Raw genomic sequence first — 24,424 nt, 5'->3', positions numbered from 1 at the left:
CTCTAAAATGCACTCATCAAGAGTAGCGATAATTCTCACTCTTTCTGCCTTCTTCAAAATCATTAAAAGGATAAAAGTTTCATTCATCTACCATTTATATACTGTAGCTCTTTTCATTTACGGAACCTATAGTAGAGCTTCTATGAATGGAGGAGGGGGTGGAAAGGGCAGGGATAGTCGGCACTCTTAGGAAGTGCATATGATAGGTCCCTCAGCTCTAAAAACCCCTGCTGCGCCAGAAGGGTTTGGTGATGGGGATCGGGAGAATTTGGAGGACAGAGGGTTTCAACTAAACCAGGAGCCAGCAGCACAAGGGACATGTTACATTGATAGTAGGTATGTTCCTTGTGCTGTTTTTTTCTTACTAAAAACATTCAAGTGTATGTAGATCCTACGAATTAAGTTATTTCATTTGCTCCCTTTGGGTTTGTGAAATGTACCATTTAATGTGTTTTGTTATATCTCATAACTTACAGGATATCTCCAATGCACAAGCCGACCTCAATGCACTGTCTAATTGGGCAACTATGTGGCAGATGAGGTTTAATGTTGAGAAATGTAAAGTTATGCACTTGGGGGCTAAGAATATCCATGCATCATACATACTAGGGGGAGTACAACTGGGGCAATCCATAGTGGAGAAGGATCTGGTGGTTTTGGTAGATCATAAGCTCAATAATAACATGCAATGCCAAGCTGCGGTTTCCAAAGCGAGCAAAGTCCTTTCTTGTATTAAGAGGTATGGACTCCAGAGAGAGAGATATCATTTTGTCCCTGTACAAATCATTAGTAGGAACTCATCTGGAATATGAAGTTCAGTTTTGGGCACCAGTTCTAAAATAGGATATCGGGGAACTGGAGAAAGCGCAGAGAAGGGCAACCAAACGGATAAGAGGCATGGAGGAACTCAGCTGTGAGGAAAGATTAGAGGAACTGAATTTATTCTCTCTTGAGAAGAGGAGATTAAGGGGGGATATGATCACCATGTACAAATATATAAGGGGTCCATTTAGTGAACTTGGTGTTGAGCTATTCACTGTACTGTCAACACAGAGGACAAGGGGGCACTCTTTATGCCTAGAGCAAAAGAGATTTCATCTCCAAATACGGAAAGGTTTCTTCACAGTAAGAGCTGTGAAAATGTGGAATAGACTCCCTCCAGAGGTGGTTCTGGCCAGCTCAGTAGATTGCTTTAATTAAGGCCTGGATTCTTTCCTAAATGTACATAATATAACTGGGTACTAACATTTATAGGTAAAGTTGATCCAGGGAAAATCAGATTGCCTCTCTGGGATCAGGAAGGATTTTTTTCCTCTGGGTATAGGATTGTGTATATGGGATTGTATGATATTATTTTTTATTTATTTTTTTTTTTTATGGTTGAACTAGATGGACTTGTGTGTTTTTTCAACCTGATTAACTATGTAATCTCAGGTCCCAAATGTTTCCCCCCACCCTTCCCAGTCTAGTGGATGCTGAACAGAGATCCAGCCAAATTCACAAATTTACATTAGTTAAATGTAAGAAAAATGTTTTTTCAACTTTAAGGCTAAAAGGATCTCTATATATCATGCTAATAATGAAACTGTATTTCTTCATTACTGCAGTAATGTCACACAGAGGGCTTCATGCTAGAGGTGCAGACTCTAGGTGCAGATATTAACAATAATAATAGTAAATTGTAATATCCCTTAAAAAATTCTGCACCCGAAAAGTGTTTCCTTTAATTTAAATTTGCAAGTTTGGTGCTTTGCCAAAGCTTTTATTATACTGTATATATTTCATCCCCATAGTATTTATACAGCTAGAATTGTCTTAAAATCTTAAATTTTGCTTAAGGTTTGGGATTAGTGTTAGGGGGCAAGATTAAGGGTTACTGTTATAGGTAAGCTGACCTTAAGACTAACATTTTGGGGTTACAATTACAGTTGGGTTTAGGTTTAGGAGTTACATTGGGTTTAAGGAGTCTACTTATAAAAACTTTTCTCTGCACGTGTCTTAAACATTCACACAGCATAAATAATCCCCATAAATGTATGTAATATGTTTATATCCTATAATCACCATCTAGGGGGCATAATGTGGTATTTTCCTGTCTAATATGTTTTCCTAACTTCAGGAAAATACTGCAATATGGCCACTAGATGGAGCTGCCAATCATAGGAAGTAAACATATTACACAAAACTACAGGGATTATTTGTGACTGCTGTGCGGATGTTTGAGACACTTCTAAACTTACAAAGTTTTTAGTAAATAGAATCCAAAGACACATGAAGATTCGGTACGCTACTTTAAAGTGTGTGTGATAATTTTTCGAGCATGATAACTGTACCACACAAGCAACAAACACTATTAGTGCTGAGATTTCAGAATCTGAAAACGAATATATTATCCCTTTTGCGTTGAGGGAGAACAAGGTAGAGGGTTTGTTTTTTCCACTATGATCTTCCTATCCCCAGCAAAAGGTTTCATAACTGTGAAAGACTGTACATTTAGACAAAGTAGTTCTTGTATCTGAAGGTTCTTTTTGAATTTTTCTGGGGAATCCACTTGAGTATGAAAAAGCATTTCTATGTCCTGCACTCTCTAGTGGAAAATAAATATAAACTGGTGACAACAGTAAATTGACTGAAAAGCTAAACCCAGGCTGCTAGGCTTGTGCCAATGGCGAGGTAAGACCTCTTCTGGTGTTTCAGGTGACAATGAATAGCTAATGAAGGATTAATCCCTGTTACCCTCCATCCAAAGTTAGAGATCCAGTTTAGGATTTAGTTATTCTTTAGGGCCATGACTATGGCTTACCAATGACTTTGACATTGACAGTGGCTTTATCCTCTCCAGCGGCATTCTTCACCAGCACGGTGTAGGCACCTTCATCCAACTTCTCTGCACCCTCAATGATGAACACGCAATGGTCGGCGAAGGTCTCCACGTGAACTCTGCCGTCAGTTTCTGAAATGAGCTAGAAGGATTCTGGAGTGTTAGTCCACAGATCATCAGACATTAAACTGACTTCACTGCAGAAAAAGCCTACTAGAGGAAAACACATACAGCAGACACAACAAGAACACGGTGGAAGGTGTACACTACAAACAGGCACAGCTGTGAAGAGCAATAATAAATCAACTGGGATACCTTTCAGTGTGCCGAATAAATGTAAAATCAGATACTAACAACCCCCATTTTACTAGTGTTACATCCACTTTCCTGTTTCAGCTATTTTGCAGGGAGTCTAAATACAGTAGTACCTTGTACCAGAAGAATGCTTGTAATCCAAAGCACTCATATCTAAGCGAGTTTCCCCATAGGAATCAATAGAAACTTAGACACTGCTTGTCTATGCAGTACCGCATGTTGCCAGAGGTGGGGGGCGCCGGAGACACTTGGAAACACTCGGAGAAGCTCGGAGACCACTCGGAGACGCTCGGAAACACTCAGAGACACTCAGGAACGAAATGTGTTTCTGAGTGTCTCCAAGCATCACCGGCACCCCCGCACCTCTGTCCAAATGCAATAGTGCACACCACAGAGGCTTGAATCCTGCTCGTCTTGCGAGACAATGCTGGCAAACCAAGTCAGGATTTAAAAAAAAAAAACAACTCGCATTGCGAAATGCTCGTAAACCAGGTTACTTGCAATCCAAGGTTTTACTGTATGAGTGTTCAGGTTCATAGGCACCAGAGTTAGACCCAGTGCTCTTAGTAATCACAGACCTGATCAGACACACCCCTTCTATGGCCCGACACGCCTCCTCCAATGTCTATGTGAGGACACCTGTATTGAGGGGTATGGCTGTTACTCAGCTCTGCCAGCACAAAACACTGCAGTGTGAGGACTAGACACAGTATTTTCATTGAAAGTAAAAGGTATTCAAAGGCATTTTGGCAAGAACTAGTCACAAATCTTAACATGCAGAGTACAGTATAACAAAGGTGTGAGACTTGGGCTTTAGGGTAGGCATTGAACTATACAGTATAAACATATCTAGGAACCCATAACATGAAAAAAGGTGTGAAAAGAAATGTACATGACTCTGACGCAGAACAGAGGGAGGCTGTAAACTATTTCCAGAGCCAACAGACCTCCAGACTCTGTTTCACTGCCCCACCTCGTTCCTGATGTCTGGACCTCTAGTGAGCTTAACTACACTAGTGGCATCCACCTTTATCTCTCTCCATCCAATCTAAGGCTGCAACCATGGGTTGCAGGAAAGAAATTAGCTTGATTCCCTCATCAACACAGACATTGCTGACAGGGGAATCACTCCAGTGGGGCCATTGTGTTTTCCTGGTGGGGGGAAGCCGCCCCCGACGGAAGAACACAGTGATTATTGCTAGCGGCTACGAGAGCTGCTAGTAATAATCAAATGTAAACTCTGACAGGCTGGTTGTACCCTAGTTAATTGATCAATAAACTTGGGTATATTCAGCCTGCCCATAAATGGTTCGAATCTTGGCTGGTTCCTGCTGAACCATCCGAGATTCGAACTGTCTACGACCAGTAAGTATTTCTCTCCTACCCCATAGCTTTCTCGGATGGCACTCTCACTACATTTCTGGTTTCACATAGCTTCAAAGGTGAAAAAAATTGATCTGAGACTCAAGCGCCACACCAAGAATTAATTCTTCAGGTATAGATTTATTTCAATATGACCTAGGGAAAAGGATGGAGCCAACATGTTCCCAGGACCTCAAAATGATATATGCTAGACACAATGGAGTTGATTTACTAAAACTGGAGAGTGCAAAATCTGGTGCGGCTCTGCATCAAAACCAATCAGCTTCCTGGTTTTATTGTCAAAGTTTAATAGAACAAGCTGAAGTTAGAAGCTGATTGGCTATCATGAAGAGCTGCACCAGATTTTGCGCTCCCCAATTTTAGTAAGTCAACTCCAATGGGGGAAGTAAGTTACACAATATTTGGGCTAGACAAGGGTGAAGTCCCTCAGCAGCTGGTTGCAGCAGCTCCCCATTTTGAAGCCCTGATGAAGAGGGTGATTTTGAGCCCCCAAATGGGTTGGCTCCACTCTTTACCCAAGTCATATTGGAAAAAATCTATACCTGGACAATTCATTCTTGGTGTGGCATTTAAATCTAAGATCTACTCAGTTACAAGCCAAGAAAACAGTATAAATCCTTTGGTGTGCCAACCAAGTACCTCTATATCTATAATCTCTCATAATCCTCAGGAATTTATTTTTTAAAAATTAAACTCCAGCCATAACTTTGTATTTCCTTTTGGAAAGAATGATGAAAGGTTAAAGCCTCTATTGGGTATTTACTTCTTATTGGTGAGCAGGGCAGCCATCAGATATTTTGGGGGACCCTTACATAGCTTTAGGCCTGGGCCCCCCAGGGCCTGACCGCCAACATTCCCTAGAGCCCGCCCACTGGCAGTCACAGTGAATACGCCCACTGGCCATCCCACCGAGTCCTTCGGTGCACCCACTTTTATTTTAACACTCTTATCCCAATGTATTCCCATACCCACCCAGAATCCGCATCCCTCTCCAGGAGAGGTATGGATGATTCAGGGCAGGGATGGGATACATTGTGGAGAGGGATGGATGATTTTGGGTGGGGATGAGGATGATGGAGTACAGTGATGGCTGATGCTTCATCGGTAGGGAGGGGGAGACGGACATGACCCCCCCCCATCGATCCAGCACGCCACCACCCGCCAGTCACCCCCCCTGTCGCCAACTTTCTTACCCTGTGTTGGAGATAATAGGGGGTTTCATGCCCAGGGATGCCAGATGAGGTCGACGGCATGGGGGATTGATGCTGGTGTAGATCAATGAGGTGTCTGCAGTGTCACAGGGGCGATCGGTGTGTGCGCCTCTCTTCTGCAGCCACAGGAGGAGCTGGCAGCACTCTGCATGGAGGGGCCAGAGGATCGGACTTGGAGGCTAGTGGGTCAGTCTCTCGGTCCTCGGCCATGTGTCTCCTCCCTACTATCCAATGGGATCGCTACTCCTTTTCGGCCAATCGGGAAATGGGTCTCACGACACGCTTCCTGATTGGCCGGGAGGAGGATCAGTTGGAGAATAGCGAAAATTAATTCGCTATTGTCACACAACTGGGATGGCTTCGGGCGCCGTGCTCTGCGCCCAGAGCCCACCCTATTTTGAGGCCTATTAGGGCCTCTGGCTCTAATCACATGCTTCAAAAAAACACAACCTTCCATTGGAATCCATGCGTCCAGCGCCCTACATGTGTCCTACATGCACCCATGTGCCCCCAATGGACGGGCCGCCACTGAGGAGTTACATTGTGAAAATGGATGAGGATGATCTTGGCTGGGGATGAGGGTTATATTGTGAAGAGCCTCTCCACAATGTAACTTTCATCCCCACCCAAGATCATCCTCATCCATTTTCACTGGTCCACCCCAATTTACAGCACAGCAGAACGCCACTGCACACTGGTGACTTTCCCTCCATGCTGTTCTCTCGCATCTGCAATGCATGCACCCCATAGGGCTTGGTCCACTCCCACCACTGACGAGGCTGAGCACACTCCATTGCGGGCGCCACACGGGCTGCCTGCTGTGCTAACAGTTTCATTCATTAGGCTGCTGTATGAGGGTGCGGGCCGGCCTTGGGCCCGTCCAGGACCCTTGGGACGTTTGGGCCCCTTACAAGTGTATTGCCTGTACCCCCTTGATAGCAGGCCCTGTTGGTGAGAGTTGCTCTCACTTCCTGGTCTAAATGACAGGAAGAGAAATCGATCGAAAAAACAAATGACTTATTTCATGACTGAGAAGGGTTTACTCTTTTCTTCTGTGGTGATGTGAGACTAAGCAGCTGGTCTCTAAGTGTTTTTGTATGCACCATTTATGTATTTTTAGATAATGATCGTATCCCTTCTTAAGCATAAATAGATTTGACTCAGTCTTTTAAGTTTAGGGTGTCAGTATCTCCAATTCCCTATCTGATGGGGCAGTGCTGGTAGACCACCATTGATCCATAGAGAGATATTATGTAACAAGTTAAATGGAAACATTGTACTAATTATGGCAGCCTTTCTCAACATTTTTACCATGGAGAAAACCCCTTGAAATAATGTTAAAGCCTCAGAGAACCCCTGCCAATAATTACAATAAAGCACAGTGAAATAAGAGAAAAATGGCCTCAGCGCTTAATGGTATATAGCTGCTAACAATTAGTGTAGATTTACAAAACACTGTAATAACAATAACAAAGAAAAATTGCAGCGCTCAGCACAATACCAAAGAACCCAAAACACCTTAAAGCGGAGTTCCGCCTCGGTAAAAAATAATTAAAAGTCAGCAGCTACAAATACTGTAGCTGCTGACTTTTAATATAAGGACACTTACTGTCCAGGGAGCCCGCGATGTCGGCACCCGAAGCCGACACGTTCCTTGGCTCCAGGTGCAGGGGTCGGCATCCTTACTTCCTTAAGGGAAACAGGAAGTTAAGCCTTTAAGCTTCACAGCCTGTTTCCTATTGCGCATGCGCGAGTCACACTGCACTTTCTGATTGGTCCCTGCTGTCCTCTGGGACCTGTGTGTCTCCCATAAGACAGCGGGGGGGGGAGGGGCCGGACATTGTGTGGTTTGATGCACAATATTGCAGCAATCTTTCCCTGGAAGTGGGGAGCCGATACCTGGATTAGACAGGTATCCGCCACCCTCCCCCCCCCGAAAGGTGCCAAATGTGGCACTGGAGGGGGGGGGATCCAAACCGCAGAAGTTGCATTTCTGGGTGGAACTCCGCTTTAAGTGTTATATTAGTGAGTCCAACATTAAAAATATTAAAAAAAAAAAAAAAAAAAAAAGTTCAAATTTTATCCTAAGAAGAAGTATCAAGTAATAGATTCAGGTGATCTCCGTCCTCTAGTGCTTCAATCACTTAGTGCGACCTCCACCAATGCCAGGAAAACGCACTCACCAGATATAGTTTCTGTCTAATGAATGGCAAAATTTGCATTTCTGTCAGTGGTTACATATCTGAGAGGCATTTCTCAGGGAATCCCTAGTAACCTCTGAAGGAACCTTAAGGCTGGCCATACATGTTCAAACCTCTTACACAATTTTCCTTTAGATTTACCAAAAACCATATTATATGAGGTCAAAACTAAAAAACACTTTCAATCCAATTAGGCAGGCCCTTGCACTATATAGTTGAAGGTAAATCTAAAGAAAATTGTACAGAAAATTGTAAGAAAATTGTATAATGTATGGCCAGCCTAAGTTTTCTCTGGTTGAGAAAGGCTGGATTATGGTGATGGTCATGTTAGTAAATCATCAGGTATATGTGGAGGTACCAGTGAACACCAACTTTAACATAAATCAACCTATTTATATGGCTTTAATATAATCAGATGGACAGCATATACAATTTCTACATAAGCCTAAATGTTTTTTTTTTTCTTTATAAATAAAAATCTAATGTAATATGGCAACCTGGAGGCTTTTTATATATTGCTGGCGTACAGAATGCCGCCAGAAATGTAATTTCCTGCTTGTGTGATTGACTGATTTTTCCCAGAACTCTGCACTAAGATACAAGTCAAATTTTAGGCATCCCTCTGCAGATTTGGTGAGGTACTCCCCAAGAATTAAATACTTCTAAAGGAATGCAGGTACTTTTCCTATTAGGAAAACACTGAGTGTGCACCAGGTGATTATAATATACCCAACTCTCCTTTTAAGAACAGTTTGAAAAAGACATAGTGAAACAGCTATTTCCTCAGAGCAATAAACGACTCTGCAACAAAGTTTGTTAAAATCCCTGCAATATACATTGATCACCCAGAGGGGATTCTTTTCTTTTTTTTTCCAACAAAAGTGGAGTTACTCTTTAAACCCCAATATTTCCATCTATCTCTCGAGGACTCTGTTGGAGAGATTTCTACACTGAGTTCCTGACCATTATGAAGGGCACCCCATCAACCTGATATTTCCAACTTTGGATGTCCCAACTCACAAAGGTGAGTTGGAACATCCAAAACTACCAGATGAATAAAACTTTTTACTCTTCACATCTAGCAAATGCTGCAACAAGACAGAACAGTATTTTGCTTGCTTTGGAGCATCGGTGCTCAACCTGTTGCCCTCCAGCTGTTGTGGAACTACAAGTCCCATCATGCCTCTGCCTTTGGGAGCCTTGCTTTTAACAGTCAACCTTGCCATGCCTCATGGGACTTGAAGTTCCTCAACAGCTGGAGAACCACAGGTTGAGCACTCATGCTTTAGAGGCTCCAGATTGACACTGTATGCTGTCATGGAGCTCAGTGCCTACAGGAACCAAGTCTCTCTCCATAACAAATACACCCTGCAATTTCCCAGCAGGGTTATATGACACACAAACATTTTTACTTATAACGCCATCAGTTTACACTTCCCACACTAGATCTCACTTTTTGTGTTTGCTCTGTCTAGGGCTATTTCTACTCTGAACACATCTTCCATGTTCTTTTTTATTACATCATATTAACCTTAAAGTGTTTGTTACCCCCCCCCCCCCAAAAAAATACACATCCTGGTTCCTTAAAGCAGATTAAACAGCATAGTGCTTGTGCTGTGTAATTTGCCCGCCTCTAAACTGTAAAAAAAACCTCCCTGAACCTGCCACTTTCTGTATGCCCTCTCTATACTGACCACGATAACCAGGGCTATTGAGCTATGACCACCGTGGTCAGAGTGCGTCCCTCCGTCATACGCTGCTGTTCCCTCTGCTCTCCTCTCTCCCCCTCACCCCCTCCTTCCTGCCTGTCAGCTCCCTCTCTCTGTCTCCGTCTACACCCCCCCCCCGCCCCCCGCTGCTATTATTAAAAACTAAAAACCTAAAATTGTCACTGCCAGACCCTCTATTAGAGCCTGGCATACCACACTATGGAAGTTATTTAAAGGAAACTAGTGTTCTAAATACCTATTTACAGCTGTCTTCAGGTCAGTCACATGACTCACGGCCGCCTTACAGCTACGAGACAGGGCTTCTGCGGGAGGAGCCGAGTGGCCACGTGATCTCCCCGTCTGACGTCAGAGGGAGATCATGGCTCCTCCCGCAGAAGCAATGTCTCGTAGCTGTAAACAGCTGTAAATAGGTATTTAGAACGCTTGTTTTTTTAAATAAATTCCAAAGTGTGGTATGCCCGGCTCTAATAGAGGGTCTGGCAGTTGCTTGCAACTAATGCCGCGTACACACGAGCGGACTTTACGGCAGACTTTGCCCGGCGGACTTTTCAACGTACTTTACGACGGACTTTCTGAATGAACGGACTTGCCTACACACAATCCACCAAAGTGGATTCGTACGTGATGACGTACGACCGGACTAAAACAAGGAAGTTCATAGCCAGTAGCCAATAGCTGCCCTAGCGTGGCTTTATGTCCATCGAACTAGCATACAGATGGCGGACTTTTCGACCAGACTCGATTTCGACGGATTAATTTAAAACATGTTTCAAATTGAAGTCCGTCCAACTTTTGAGAAAACAAAGTCCGCTGGAGCCCACAAACGATCGAATTGTCCGACCAAATCCCGTCCGCCGGGCAAAGTCTGCCGTAAAGTCCGCTCGTGTGTACGCGGCATAATCACAAACACTTTAATAAGAAAATTGCTATCCTAGACACCTGGCATTTATGTGGGCAGCAATCAACATAAAAGGATTTTGTTGTTTTCTGTGAATATCTACTGATCCAGTTCCACCCTTTAACAAATAAAACCAGCGCTTAAAGCCTAGTACACACATGCTAAATGTTTGGCGGCATCAGCCGGTTCAATAGAACCTATTGAACCGGCCGACATTCAACCCATGTGTACGGCAGCCTGTCGGCTTCTGTCAAAGCGTCATGACCAAAAAAGGTCTGCCAACCGTCTCCCGATCAGTGCTGTCAGCTAATGGCTGAGAGCCCTGACCGGAGTGTTCTGGCGGGTGGGCCATCCCCCTTTCATAACACAATAACACAGCAGGGAAGATCGCTGTACTAACATCGGATTGTTAGTACAGAGGCTCCTTACTGACCTGTCAGTTTTTTTCATTCAACCCACTGGGTTGAAAGAAAAAGAAACTAGTAGTGTGTACAAGGCTTTATAGACAATTGACACAATCTTGATGCTTGCAGACATACAGGTGCTTATAGCAATTTGAAATTATCATCAGACTGTGCAACCCAGCATATATAAAGGCCCTGTTCACATTTCATGACTTGGGATCTCGGGCTGCAATTCTAAATCGTGTGACAATCGCAGCACAACGTGTTTGGGTGCCAGTATTCTTCAATGGAATCCCAAACGCAATGTGACTCTGCCGCAATTGTCATGCTCTGGGATCACAGGCCAATAGCGGCAAACCGCACCTTTCAAAATCATGTGAAGCTAGTTGCCTGAAAAGGATAGAGCTTCTTTTCGGACAAAAAATGCACATGCGACATGCAAAATCGTGTGACAATCGCCTGTCAATGCGGGAATGCTACATCAAAATTGCATAGCGTAAAAAAAAAAAAAATTGCGTAGCGAAATGCGTAGCAGGAACAAGAAAACGAGAATGCAGCCTAATAAAGCTTGCATTGCCCAAATAGATGCGTGGTGCCTTCTTTTTTTCTAAAATATTCACATTCAAAGCTCCAAAATGGTGTTCCCCAAAAAATATATAAAAACTATAAAGTGTAGTATATCCAATACACCATATAATCAATATTACTTGAATATGTGCACTGCAAGTATATACCGTGCTCCCCATTCCTTGGCATCCACATGCCAAAATACCCAAATACTAATAAGCCTTCCAAGTTTTTATATGTTGTTTGGGGAACACCATTCTGGAGCTTTGAAGGCGAACATTTGAGAAGAAAGAAGATGGCACCACGTATCTGTTTGGGAAATATGAGCTTTATTAGACCCTTATATATGCTGGGTCACACAGTCTGATGAACGTTTGAATTGCTATAAGCACCTGCATGTCTGCAAGTATCAAGATTGTGTCAATTAACTATTAAGCGCTGGTTTTATCTGTATATGTTCATTTGCCCGGGCGACATCTTTGTTTCCAGCAGCTGAAGGTTTTTTCCGGTGGAACTGATTGCTTGGACATCTGAGCGAGGAGGATTAGCTATTGTGATTGCCACCTATCAACAAGCCTTACAATTAGGAAATCTGTACTGACAGTACATTGCCATTGCTAGTCTCTCCTTCTAAAAATGCTACTTTTTTTTGGCTGCAATGATAATCCCATGGCTTCAGGATTTTTTTAAAGCATAGACCTGGAACAAGTATGCAATTAAGGAGTTCTGACATTTTAATCTGCATGCTTATTATTCTGGGTTAGTGGATCAAAAAAAAATCAAAGTCCAAGACAGCAAGGCAATGAATATTTTTAAAGGAGATCAATGACAGCTGCTGCTTATAGATACACAAAAGTATTCCATATCCAGATTTTAAAGTCTAACTCAAGCCTCTGCCCTCACTTTTTTCTAAACTCTTCAGGTCAGTAATGTAGGTGCTGTGATGACGCCCATGTATGTCCTCAGTCTTCCAGTCTTCACTGGGTGTCATTCAACTTGGAAAACTGAGGACATCTTGTGGCGAAAAAGAGGCTCTGCAGTATACTGCACCAGCAAGTAGACGTGCACTGCCCGAAAAATGTATTAATTTTCGTTTCATTCCTTTTTTTTCTTCTTTTCATTTTTTCTCGGGTCATTCATTATGACCGCAATTCGAAAATTTGTAAATTCACGAATTTGCTAATTTGTAAATTCAAAAATCCAAAAATAAGAAAGAAAATCTGAAAATTCCAAAGAATAACTAACAAACTAATAATAACTTCGTAAATTTGAAAATTCAGAAATTTGAAATTCGAAAACCCGAAAATTCGAAAATCTGAAATATTAACTTACTAATAATAACTTAACTATTAAATTATAGGTACTGGAATTTCATTTCAAATTTGGCTGTTAGTGAATGTAACTAATACGAATTTATCCGAAAATTATCCAAAATAACGAATGAGGCATCTAAACAAATGGAACGGAACAAATTAATAAAAAATAATAATAATAATTAAAAGTTTTTATTATTATTATTGTTAATTATTATTATTAATTTGTTATGTTCCATCCGTTTAGATATGACATTCGTTATTTAGGATAATTCGTAACTTCGGATAACATTCATATTCGGTACGTTCACTAACAGCCAAATTTGAAAGGAAATTCCAATACCTATAATTTATTGGTTAAGTTTTTATTAGTTAGTTATTATTTCAGATTTTCGAATTTTCGGGTTTTCAAATTTCAAATTTCCGAATTTTCTGAAAAATTTGTTAAACGGGTTTTCGTTAATTCGGATATCTCTGAATTTGTCGAAATTTGTTAAAAAAAGAATTCGGAACGAAACAAATTGCACATGTCTACCGGCAAAGTGGAGCTGCAGCGTTTCTTTTTTTTTTTTTTTTTTTTACACTGCCTTTTTTTGCCCGGAGTTGACACTGTATAGGTGTGAAATGGTCACACTATGGGGTTGATCCATAAAACATTCATTGCACAAATGTCAGAAGTATTCGTGCAAGCTGAATGAAATGTCACAATATTTTTCTCCAAGGGATTAATGCATGTATCATCAGTTCCATCTAGTGGCCAAATTGTGGTATAGGTTTCTGAAATACCTCAATGAGAAAACTATACTGCATTTTGGCCACTAGATGGTGTTGATGATACAGGAATCAAACACTTAGAAAAATTATGGGTGACATTTCGCTCAATTTCCAGGAATGCTTTTGATGTTCGTGCAACAAATGTTTTATAACTAGACCCCTTAAATCTACAATTATAGCAGGATTTAAACTTGATGTGCATTTTAATTTCATACAACATATGTATTTTGCAGCAAGAAACCAGAGAAAGCAAAATATAAGCACACTAAACGTAAGCTTTAAAACATCCAATAATGATTTTATTGCTCTCCCAGCCTTCCTGTCCCAGTGATGGCCAGTCTCTCAGGTACAGGAAATTAGGAAAAATCTCCCCTGAGAGGTTACAGATAAAAGAAACACAGAAGTGTGAACTATTCTCCTTATTTTACAAAACAAAAAAGATGGTAGAAGAAGAAACTATGTATGATACCCTGAGGTCACTTATTCCTAATGAACTATAGGCTGCATGATAGCCCAGTATAAAAAAAACTGTTACCAATAATACATAGGTGACATGCTGAGTTATAAATATTCTTTGTGCTGCCCCCCCCCACACACACAGACATACATATAAATTCAGTCAGAAATACAAAAGTGGTGGTAAGTTGCGCGTGATCACACCAAGAAAGGTTCACAAGTGGGATAAGTAAATGTGATGTGGTAACTCGTATTTCCAGGCACTGGAGAGACATTAGAGTGCCTCCACTTACATCCACATCCTCGTTCATCTCCACCCCAGACTCATTGTCAGCCCGGACAGGTTTCTGCTGTATGACCTGATTGTGGAAAATAGAGCTGAGATGCAGGGAAGGATAGATATCAGGGGAGGGGGTGGGGATATGGAGATATATATTGTTTGTCAGGTGATCCATGACTTCTTGCTGAGCTTCAGCCTTACCTTTAGTCTTGCACAGCTGTACAGGCTTCTTTCCTGTACTGATATTGCTTACTCTGATTTCACGGCACACAGAGATTCCCATAGTGTGCATATGAATCTGCAGATAAACCTGCCTTATTTCCTGGCTGGAGGACATCCATAGTTTCATAGTTGGTAAGGTTGAATAAAGACACCAGTCCATCTAATCCAACCTGTGTGGGTGCATGTATGTGTGTGTGTGAGAGTGTGTTTATGTCAGTACCATTTACCATATTTCTGTGCAAGTATATATTGCATTCACTTAGATGTCTGTCCAACAGTTTTTTGAAATTATCAACACTTCTCACTGACACCATTGATTGTGAAAGGGAGTTCAACATCCTTAGAATCCCCTACGCAGTTTAGGGTTGAACCGCTTCTCCTCCAATTTCATTGAGTATCTGCTAGTCCTTTCCTCCCAATACTGACTGCCCCAGGATCCACTAGTCTTTTCCTCCCCAATCTGAATGCCCCAGAATCCACTAGTCCTTTCCTCCCCATCCTCACTGTCCCAGGATCTGGTAGTCCTTTCTTCCCCATCCTGACTGCCCCAGGATTCGCTAGTCTTTTCCTCTCTATCCTGACTGCCCCAGAATCCGCTAGTTCTTTCTTTCTCATCCTGACCACCCCAGGATCCGCTAGTCCTTTCCTCCCCATCTTGACTGCCCCAGGATCCACTAGTCCTTTCCTCCCCATCCTGACTGTCCCAGGATCCGCTAGTCCTTTCCTCCTCATCCTGACCGCCCAAGGATCAGCTAGTCCTTTCTTCCCCATCCTGACTGCCCAAGGATCCGCTAGTTCTTTCCTCCCCATCCTGCCAGCCTCAGAATCTGCTAGTCCTTTTCTTCCCATCCTGACTGCCTAAGGATCTGCTAGTCCTTTCTTCCCCATCCAGACTGCCCCAGGATCCACTAGTCCTTTCCTCCCCATCCTGACTTGTCCCAGGATCCATTAGTACTTTCTTCCCCACCCTGACTGCCCAGGATCTGCTAGTCCTTTCCTCCTCATCCTGACTGCCCAAGGATCAGCTAGTCCTTTCTTCCCCATCCTGACTGCCCCAGGATCCGCTAGTTCTTTCCTCCCCATCCTGACAGCCTCAGAATCTACTAGTCCTTTCCTTCCCATCCGGACATCCCCAGTATCCGCCTGTCCTTTCCTCCCCATTCTGACTGCCCCAGGATCTGCTTGTCCTTTCCTCCCCATCCTGACAGCCTCAGAATCCGCTAGTCATTTCCTTCCCATCCTGACTGCCTCAGAATCCGCTAGTCCTTTCCTCCCCATCCTGACTGCACCAGGATCCGCTAGTACTTTCCTCCCCATCCTGACTGTGTCAGGCCCATGCCTTTCATTGGCTCAACATCACATGTGGGCATTACCAGTGATGATGTCATAGGGTGTACAATAAAGTTTTTAATAAAAATGGAAAGGTTTTATTTCATTAGCATGTTGATGGAAAGGAAGTAACCACGAAATGCAAAATATAAGCTTCAGCTTTAAAGTGTATGTATAGCCAAAACATTTTTATGTTAGTTGTGGATAGAGTAGTGAAGGGTTAGACTTTATGTTAAGAAGTTATTGCAGTCTGTGTGGGTAGATTCATCCTTGCTATTTGTCTGGGTGATAGTTATCACTGGGACAGAGAGTGATGGAAAATCCAACATTTTACAGTTGTCCCCAGAACAAGAGGTAAGGGGAAATCTTCCACCACCTATTGCTGTCTACAACGGGAATGCCCTTCACTTTGGAGAGATCTGCTCTCTCTTTACCTGTTAAATGTCCAGGACAGAAAGTCAAGGGAAATCTTCCAATGGGAAACAGATGGAAAAAAATGACAGGGGCTCTACCTATTCCCCACCTATTACGTAAAAGAACATTTTGGCTTTAGATACACTGTACTTTAATCTAAGCCATTGTGTTGTCTCAACCTATCCTAAAGGTATCCATAAACATGGGATGACCCCTCAAAAACTAAAATGTTGGGCTATGCATACACTTTAATGTGAAACTCAATTTATTAAGTCAGCCAAGCAAAAAGTAACTTTCATTGTTCTGACTGCTGTATCCTGCTGCAATGTTATTAATTGATATGATAGTTTACTATGAGAGGTTAGTGGTAGACAGCTATGGTTAAAAATGAATAATAGCATCTTTCTTATGCCACTTTTCAGTATACAATGCTTCTCTCATGTTACTGTAACTTAGAAATAATTAAATGGTTGCACTCATGCCAGTTTTTTAGACGAGCTGAGACTGTTTTATGAAAATCCGAGACAGGACAGTAGTTTGAGCAACCCCTAATAACCAGCTGGACTACCTGAAGATCATCAGAATGGCTGAAGTGGAAACTTTTTTTTCCCTAGTTTTTATATAAATCATAATTTGTACACTCTACATATGGAGGAAAACATAGCCTGTTCTAACCTTATCTCCTTTGCTCCAAATCACAGTTGGTGCCGGATCTCCGGTGATAGGAACATCCAGACGCAGTTTATTGCCAGCAACCACAATGATGGTGTCAGCATTTCCAGACCCGCAGTCCAGTTTAATCTTTGGTGGCTCTGTGGATGGAGATATATGTTCAATCAACTGCATGATCAGAGACGTGTGAACTATCATAATGGGATCAGTGATAAAGCATACAGCTGCCCAAAAAGGGCCGATTTATATAGTAGTGGTAGGGCCTTACTCTGGCCTGATACTTTTTAAATAAAACCTCCTCCAGCACATTTATAAGGCACAGCAGTGTGCTTACCAAAAGTATATTTTTTTTAAAATGTGAAAAAAAGTGACCACACTATTCCCCTATCACAGAATGTTCTGCAGCATTATGCATAAAACAGCCGGAAGACATTGCAGGCACCTCACTATGCAACGCATTTTTGGAAAGAAAGGTAAAATGCAGCAGTGGTAAGTATCAGCTCTCCATTATAATTTGGTCCCTTAGTTATTTATAGTTATCATGGTAATCAAGTCCAAAAACCAACTGCCATTTGGGTTCCCCCAGGGTGCCCCGGGCATGAGACTCAGTTTGCTTCAGATCAGAGATGGGTCAGGGGACTCTGTGGTAATGGAGATACTCGGATGTGATGGAGAAACTGATATGTTGAGGCTCTCATGTATAGGGGGAACTCATACTCTGTGATGGGGGGGACTCTGATGTGATGGGGGACATCTGATGTGATAGGGGGATTCTGATTGGAATGGAAGAGCTCTGACATGAAGGTGGGACTCTGGGCTCAGCCCTTCCTTCTCCGAGCTGGCCGCTCAGCTGTCGGCTAATTGCCAGCTCCTATCTCTCCACAGTGATTCACCTGTTGATTAGATCCTGCTTGTCAGTCCTGCCTACTTAAGCCGTCCAGCCCAGATGATCTCTGCCTTCGCCTTGGTCAACATCACAGAGACTATCTCCTGCGCTCCTATTAAAGACTTGCTTGGCTGACATTCCTTCTGGCTCCAGATCCTGCTTGCTGTTATACTACTCTGTTCCCTGGCTTCCTGACTTTCTGGCTTGTCTGACTGTCCATTCCGGTTACCAAACTTTGGCTATGTTTTCACTACATTTGTTCTATTTACTTTTATTATTAAACAAGTGTGATTTAACTGTACTTCTGTCTCGGTCTGATTCCTGGTTTCTGACAGTAGGTGAAGGCCATGAATTCAGAAGATGCAGTCAATCCACTTGTTGGTAATATTTTTTCCAGATTGGATGAGCAGGATCACCACATGGATCAGTTTGCCATGGCATTACAAACACTCCTGAGTTGCCACAATGCAGTAAGACATGCTTCCTGAAGGTATCAAAAACAGAAAGAGGGGACAAGGGAGTCCACAGAAAGCAAAAAAGGAATGGTCAACAACGGCTTATGGTACAAAAATGCAAAAAAAGGCTTTATTAAGGGTGGGGTGGGGGGGGGGGTATTTACATATACAAAAAATTCCAAATATATGTAAGATAAACAATGTATCTTAATAACACAGTCCGTCTCACTACACTAAACCAAAATTAAAAGCCATGCTGCAATATTGATGAATATGTTGCAGCATGGTTTTTAATTTTGGTTTAGTGTAGTGAGACGGACTGTGTTATTTAGATATGTTGTTTACCTTACATATATTTGGAATTTTTTGTATATGTAAATACCCCCCACCCCCCACCCTTAATAAAGCCTTTTTTTGCATTTTTGTACCATAAGCCGTTGTTGACCATTCCCTTTTTTGCTTTCTGGGGACTCCCTTGTCCCCTCTTTCTGTTTTTGATATAGTGCCATTGCTCATAGGGCAGGTATCCCGTCACATATTGACGAATCGGCTGGTACTCTATTTGCTGACAGCAACTTTAGTGAGTGTGGATTCTAGGACTTTTTACACCCCATTTTATGCTTTTAATACCAGAACAGGCCATTATGAGTACCTTGTAATGCCTTTTGGCCTTTGTAACGCCCTGGCAGTTTTCCAGGAATTTATTAACGATGTCCTCCGAGAATTCTTGCAGTAATGTGTGGTGGTTTATCTCGAAGATAGCCTTATATTTTCCAAGTTCCTGGAGAGCCACCACACAGATGTCTGTCGTGTGCTTCAGAAACTAAGAGAGAACAATCTCTATTGTAAATTGAAGAAGTGCGAATTCCATTGTGAACAGGTTAAATTCCTGGGTTATGTCATTTACACTGCTGGTTTTTCAATGGACCCAGAGAAACTTTCAGCAGTCCTACAGTGGTCCCGACCCGTGGGTTTACGTCCTCTGCAGCGTTTCTTGGCTTTGCCAACTATTATTGGAAGTTTATTCATAACTTCTCATCTCTGGTCAAGCCCCTGACTGATATGACCAGAAATTATGGTAACCCACAGAGTCGGTTTCTGGAGTCCATTAAGGTCTTTGAGAGTCTCAAGGCTGCCTTTGTTTCTGCTCCTGTGTTGGCACATCTTGATCCTACGTTACCTTTATCCTTGAGGTTGATGCTTCTGAGACTGGAGTTGGTGCTATGCATCCTTGTGGCTACTTTTCTAAGAAATTGTCACCTGCGGAGTGCAATTATGAGATTGGTGACAGAGAACTGTTATCGATCATTTTAGCCCTGAAAGAATGGAGACATCTTATCGAAGGTACCACTGTGCCGGTTCTCATTCTTACTGACCATAAGAATCTCACATTCTTGTCTAAGGCTAAACGACTCTCTCCCAGAAGGGCGCGATGGGCTCTTTTCTTGTTTAGTTTCAATTACATTGTCTCATTCTTACCCAGGACTAAGAATGTAAGGGCTGACGCTTTGCCACAACAATTTTCCTCCACTTCCAAGATGGAGTCGTTTCCGGTTCCTGTGATTCCTCCTGATCGTATTCTGTCTACAGTTCGCACCAGTCTCACTTCTCCTTTGGGTGACAAAATTCTTGCTGCTCAGGTCCATGCTCCTCCTGGGAAACCTTGTGACCGCTGCTTTGTCCCAGAGAGTCTCTGTACTGCCGTGCTCCAGACTTACCATTCTCCCAAGGCTGCTGGCCACCCTGGGAAGGATCAACTCTTTCCCAACAATTCTGGTGGCCTAGTCTACGTGCTGATGTAACCGCCTTTGTAGCTGCCTGTTCCATGTGTGCTCAGAGTAAGACTCCACGACACCTTCCAGTGGGCCTCCTACAACCCATACCCAATGGAGAGAGGCCCTGGACTCACCTGTCCATGGATTTCATTGTGGAGTTACCCAACTCCCAGGGCAACACAATTATCCTTAAGGGTGTTGACCGGTTCTCGAAAATGTCTCATTGTATTCCACTTAAGAAGTTGCCCACTTTTAAGGAACTGGCTTCCATTCTTGCTCGGGAGATCTTTCGCTTACATGGGCTACCCAAGGTGATTGTCTCGGATAGGGGTAATCAGTTTGTCTTCTGGTTCTGGTGAGCCTTTTGTGCACAGTTGGAAATTCAGCTTGCTTTCTCCTTTGTGTATCACCCGCAGACTAATGGGGCCACAAAACGAGCCAATCAGTCTTTGGAGCAATTCCTACGTTGCTATATTTCTGACCATCATAAAAACTCATCAGACCTCTTACCATGGGCGGAGTTTTCTCACAATAGTGCCTTGAATTCTGCTTCCTGATTGTCCCCCTTTAATGGCGAACTATGGTTTCCAACCTTCCATGTTGCCTGACTCATTTGTTCCGCAGAGTATTCCTGCGTTAGAGGAGCATCTCCATGGTCTTCGTTCCACTTGGGCAAAAGTCCAGGAGGCTTTGCGACATGCTAATGATAGGTACAGACTCCATGCTGACCGCAGACGCCTGCCTGCGCCTTCCTACCAGGTTGGGGACAGGGTCTGGCTGTCGTCTCGCAACCTCCGACTTCGTGTTCCCTCTCTGAAGTTCGCACCTCGGTTTATTGGACCTTTCCATATTCTTCGCAGGATTAACCCTGTGGCTTACGCATTAGACCTTCCTTCTAATATGTGTATCTCTAATGTATTTCATGTCTCCTTATTAAAACCTTTCATCTGCAACCGCTTTACCACCTCAGTGCCTCGTCCTCACCCTGTATAGGTTGAGAACCATGAGGAGTATGAAGTACAGTCCATTGTTGACTCCCGTAGGTTCCGTGGGCGCATACAGTACCTGGTGCATTGGAAAGGGTACGGTCCAGAGGGACGCTCTTGGGTCCCATCCTCGGACGTACATGTCCCAGTCCTCCTCAGTGATTTCCATAGACGTTTTCCCTTCAAGCCTGGTGGTCTTCTGAGGGGGAGGGGTCATTGAGGAGGGGGTACTGTCAGGGCTGTGCTCAGCCCTTCCTTCTCTGAGCTGGCCGCTCAGCTGTAGGCTAATTTCCAGCTCCTATCTCATCAAAGTGACTCACCTGTTGATTATATCCTGCTCGTCAGTCCTGCCTACTTAAGCCGTCCAGCCCAGATGTTCTCTGCCTTCGCCTTGGTCAACATCACAGAGACTCCTGCGCTCCTGTTAAAGACTTGCTTGGCTGACAATCCTTCTGGCTCCAGATCCTGCTTGCTGTTACACTACGCTGTTCCCTGGCTTCCTGACTTGTCTGACTATCCGTTCCGGTTACCGAACTATGGCTATGTTTTGACTATGTTTGTTCTATTTACTTTTATTGTTAAACAAGTATGTTTTAACTGTACTTCTGTCTCGGTCTGATTTATGGTTTCTGACAGGGGTCTGATGTGAAGATAGGGCCTCTGATATGATGGGGGGGGGGGTGTCTGATGGGAAGGGGGGCTCTGATGTGATATGGGGGATGTCTGATGGGAAGGGGGGTTTCTGATGCAAAGTGAATTTCATCAAGATGGTTGCATGCAACATTTCAGGCTTTCCTATTGATAAATAATATTTTTTTACATTTTAGATTGGGTGTCTTAAGATTTTGCAAAGTTTTAAAGGGTGCCGCAACTGAAAAAAAGGTTGAGAAATGCTGTTCCAGCCAACAAAGTTTGATCTCAATCACGTTAATGATTTTCTATTCATTTGTTACACACACTCTCATTACTCAGGCTGTGACAAAAGGATTTAAGTCTAGTACACACGGGCCGAAATCGGCCAGTTCAATAGAAACCGGCCAACATTCAGCCCATGTGTATGGCAGCTGGTCTGAAATGCTCATGGCCGAAAAAGGTCTGCCGACCAGCTCCTGGTAAGCGCTCTCAGCCAATGGCTGAGAGCGCTGATAAGAGGGATTTGGTGGGGGGCCGCCCCCTGTCAGAACAGAGGAGATCGTTGTACTAACATCGGATTTTTAGTACAGCGGCTCCGACCTGAGTTGTTGTGTGCGAGGCTTTACACACAGGTCAGTACATTTGAGATTTCACTTACCTTGTCTGGGTACGAAGTCAATCTTCACCTCTGGCAGGGGAAAAAGCAGAGAGAAAAGAAAGGAAGAGAAAAGAATGGAATTATGAAATGTGTAATAAAAACAGCTTTATATTAATCCATCAGTTTTATAAAATCAAGCATAAAGAATACAGAGTCAAACTCCTACAAATAGGAAACATAAGGGAAATACAAAGATACTGAATTTCAAAAGAGCCAACTTCCCTAAACTACGAACCTTGCTAGAAGATATAAATTGGGATAAAATCTTAGGAACAAAAAACATGGAGGAGAGATGGGTTTGCTTTAAGAGCATATTAAATAAGGGCATTAGCAAGTGCATCCCATTGGGTAATACATTTAAAAGAGCAAACAAAAGTCCTGGACGGCTTAACGCCAATGTAAAAATGCATATAAAAGCAAAAGAGAAGGCCTTCAAAAAATACAAGGTTGAGGGATCACATCAGCATTCAAACTTTATAAAGAATGCAACAAGAAATGTAAGGGTGCAATTGGGGCGGCTAAGATAGAACACGAAAGACACATAGCGGAGGAGAGCAAAAATATCCCAAGAAAGTATGTAAACAGTAAAAAAGGAGGACAAACCATATTGGCCCCATAAAGAATGAGGAAGGACATCTGATTACAAAGGATGGAGAGATGGCGAAGGTATTGAATTTATTCTTCTCCTCAGTCTTAACGAGTGAATTGGGGGGCTTCAGTAACCAAAACTGCAGTGTTTATCCTCATGGCTAACAGAGGACAGAATTAGAATTAGACTTGGGAAATTTAAAATTAATAAATCACCGGGACCAGATGGCTTGCACCCAAGGGTACATAGGGAACTCAGTCAAGTAATTGCCAGATCATTGTTCCTAATTTTTACTGACAGTCGACTGACTGGAATGGTACCAGCGGATTGGAGAAAAGCCAATGTTTAAAAAAGGGCCCAAAATACATTCCTGGGAATTACAGACCAGTTAGCCTAACATCAATAGTATGCAAGCTCTTGGAGGGGATGATATGGGACTATATACAAGATTTTAGTAACGAAAACTGTATCATTAGCAGTAATCATCATGGATTCATGAAGAATCGATCTTGCCAAACCAATCTATTAACCTTCTCTGAGGAGTTGGCATCTAGATGAAGGAAGGCCCGTAGACATGGTGTATCTGGATTTTGCAAAAGCATTTGACACAGTTCCCCATAAACGTTTACTGTACAAAAATAAGGTCCATTGGCATGGACCATAGGGTGAGTACATGGATTGAAAACTGGCTACAAGGGTTAGTTCAGAGGATGGTGATAAATGGGGAATACTTGGAATGGTCAGGGGTGGGTAGTGGGGTCCCCCAAGGTTCTGTACTGGGACCACTCCTATTTAATTTGTTCATAAACGACCTGGAGGATGGGATAAACAGTTCAATCTCTGTATTTGCGGACAATACTAGGCTAAGCAGGGCAATAACTTTTCTGCAGGATGTGGAAACTTTGCAAGAAGATCTGAACAAATTAATGGGGTGGGCAACTACATGGCAAATGAGGTTTAATGTAGAAAAATTTAAAATAATGCATTTGGGTGGCAAAAATATGAATGCAACCTATACACTAGGGGTAGAACCTCTTGGGGAATCTAGGAAAATAGAAAAGGACCTGGGGGTCCTAGTAGATGATAGGCTCAGCAATGGCATGCAATGCCAAGCTGCTGCTAACAAAGCAAACAGAATATTGCCATTCATTAAAAAAGGGATTAACTCCAGGGATAAAGCGATAATTCTCCCACTCTACAAGACTCTGGTCCGGCCGCACCTGGAGTATGCTGTCCAGTTCTGGGCACCAGTCCTCAGGAAGGATGTACTGGAAATGGAGCGAGTACAAAGAAGGGCAACAAAGCTAATAAAGGGTCTGGAGGATATTAGTTATAAAAGTTGCAAGCACTGAACTTATTCTCCCTGGAGAAGAGACGCTTGAGAGGGAATTGATTTCAATTTACAAATACCGTACTGGTGACCCCACAATAGGGATAAAACTTTTTTTGCGG

General features: G+C 42.9%; 1 protein-coding gene across 1 annotated transcript in view; it reads right to left on the bottom strand.

Annotated features, from left to right (window-relative positions):
* The window catches only part of MYBPC3 (myosin binding protein C3), a 209,423-nt gene that overhangs the window by 57,425 nt on the left and 127,574 nt on the right, over positions 1–24,424 (bottom strand). The window contains exons 18-20 of the mRNA XM_073604365.1: positions 22,384–22,413; positions 16,994–17,130; positions 2,804–2,963 (exon numbers count right to left, since the gene is read on the bottom strand). Of these exons, the coding sequence (XP_073460466.1) occupies positions 2,804–2,963; positions 16,994–17,130; positions 22,384–22,413 (327 nt within the window). The remainder of the gene's footprint in view (positions 1–2,803; positions 2,964–16,993; positions 17,131–22,383; positions 22,414–24,424) is intronic.

Source organism: Aquarana catesbeiana, linkage group LG11 (assembly GCF_042186555.1).
Source record: "Aquarana catesbeiana isolate 2022-GZ linkage group LG11, ASM4218655v1, whole genome shotgun sequence".
Taxonomy (NCBI): Eukaryota; Metazoa; Chordata; class Amphibia; order Anura; family Ranidae; genus Aquarana; species Aquarana catesbeiana.
Note: the sequence above shows the minus strand (reverse complement) of the source record. Positions and strands in the feature narration are given on the sequence as shown.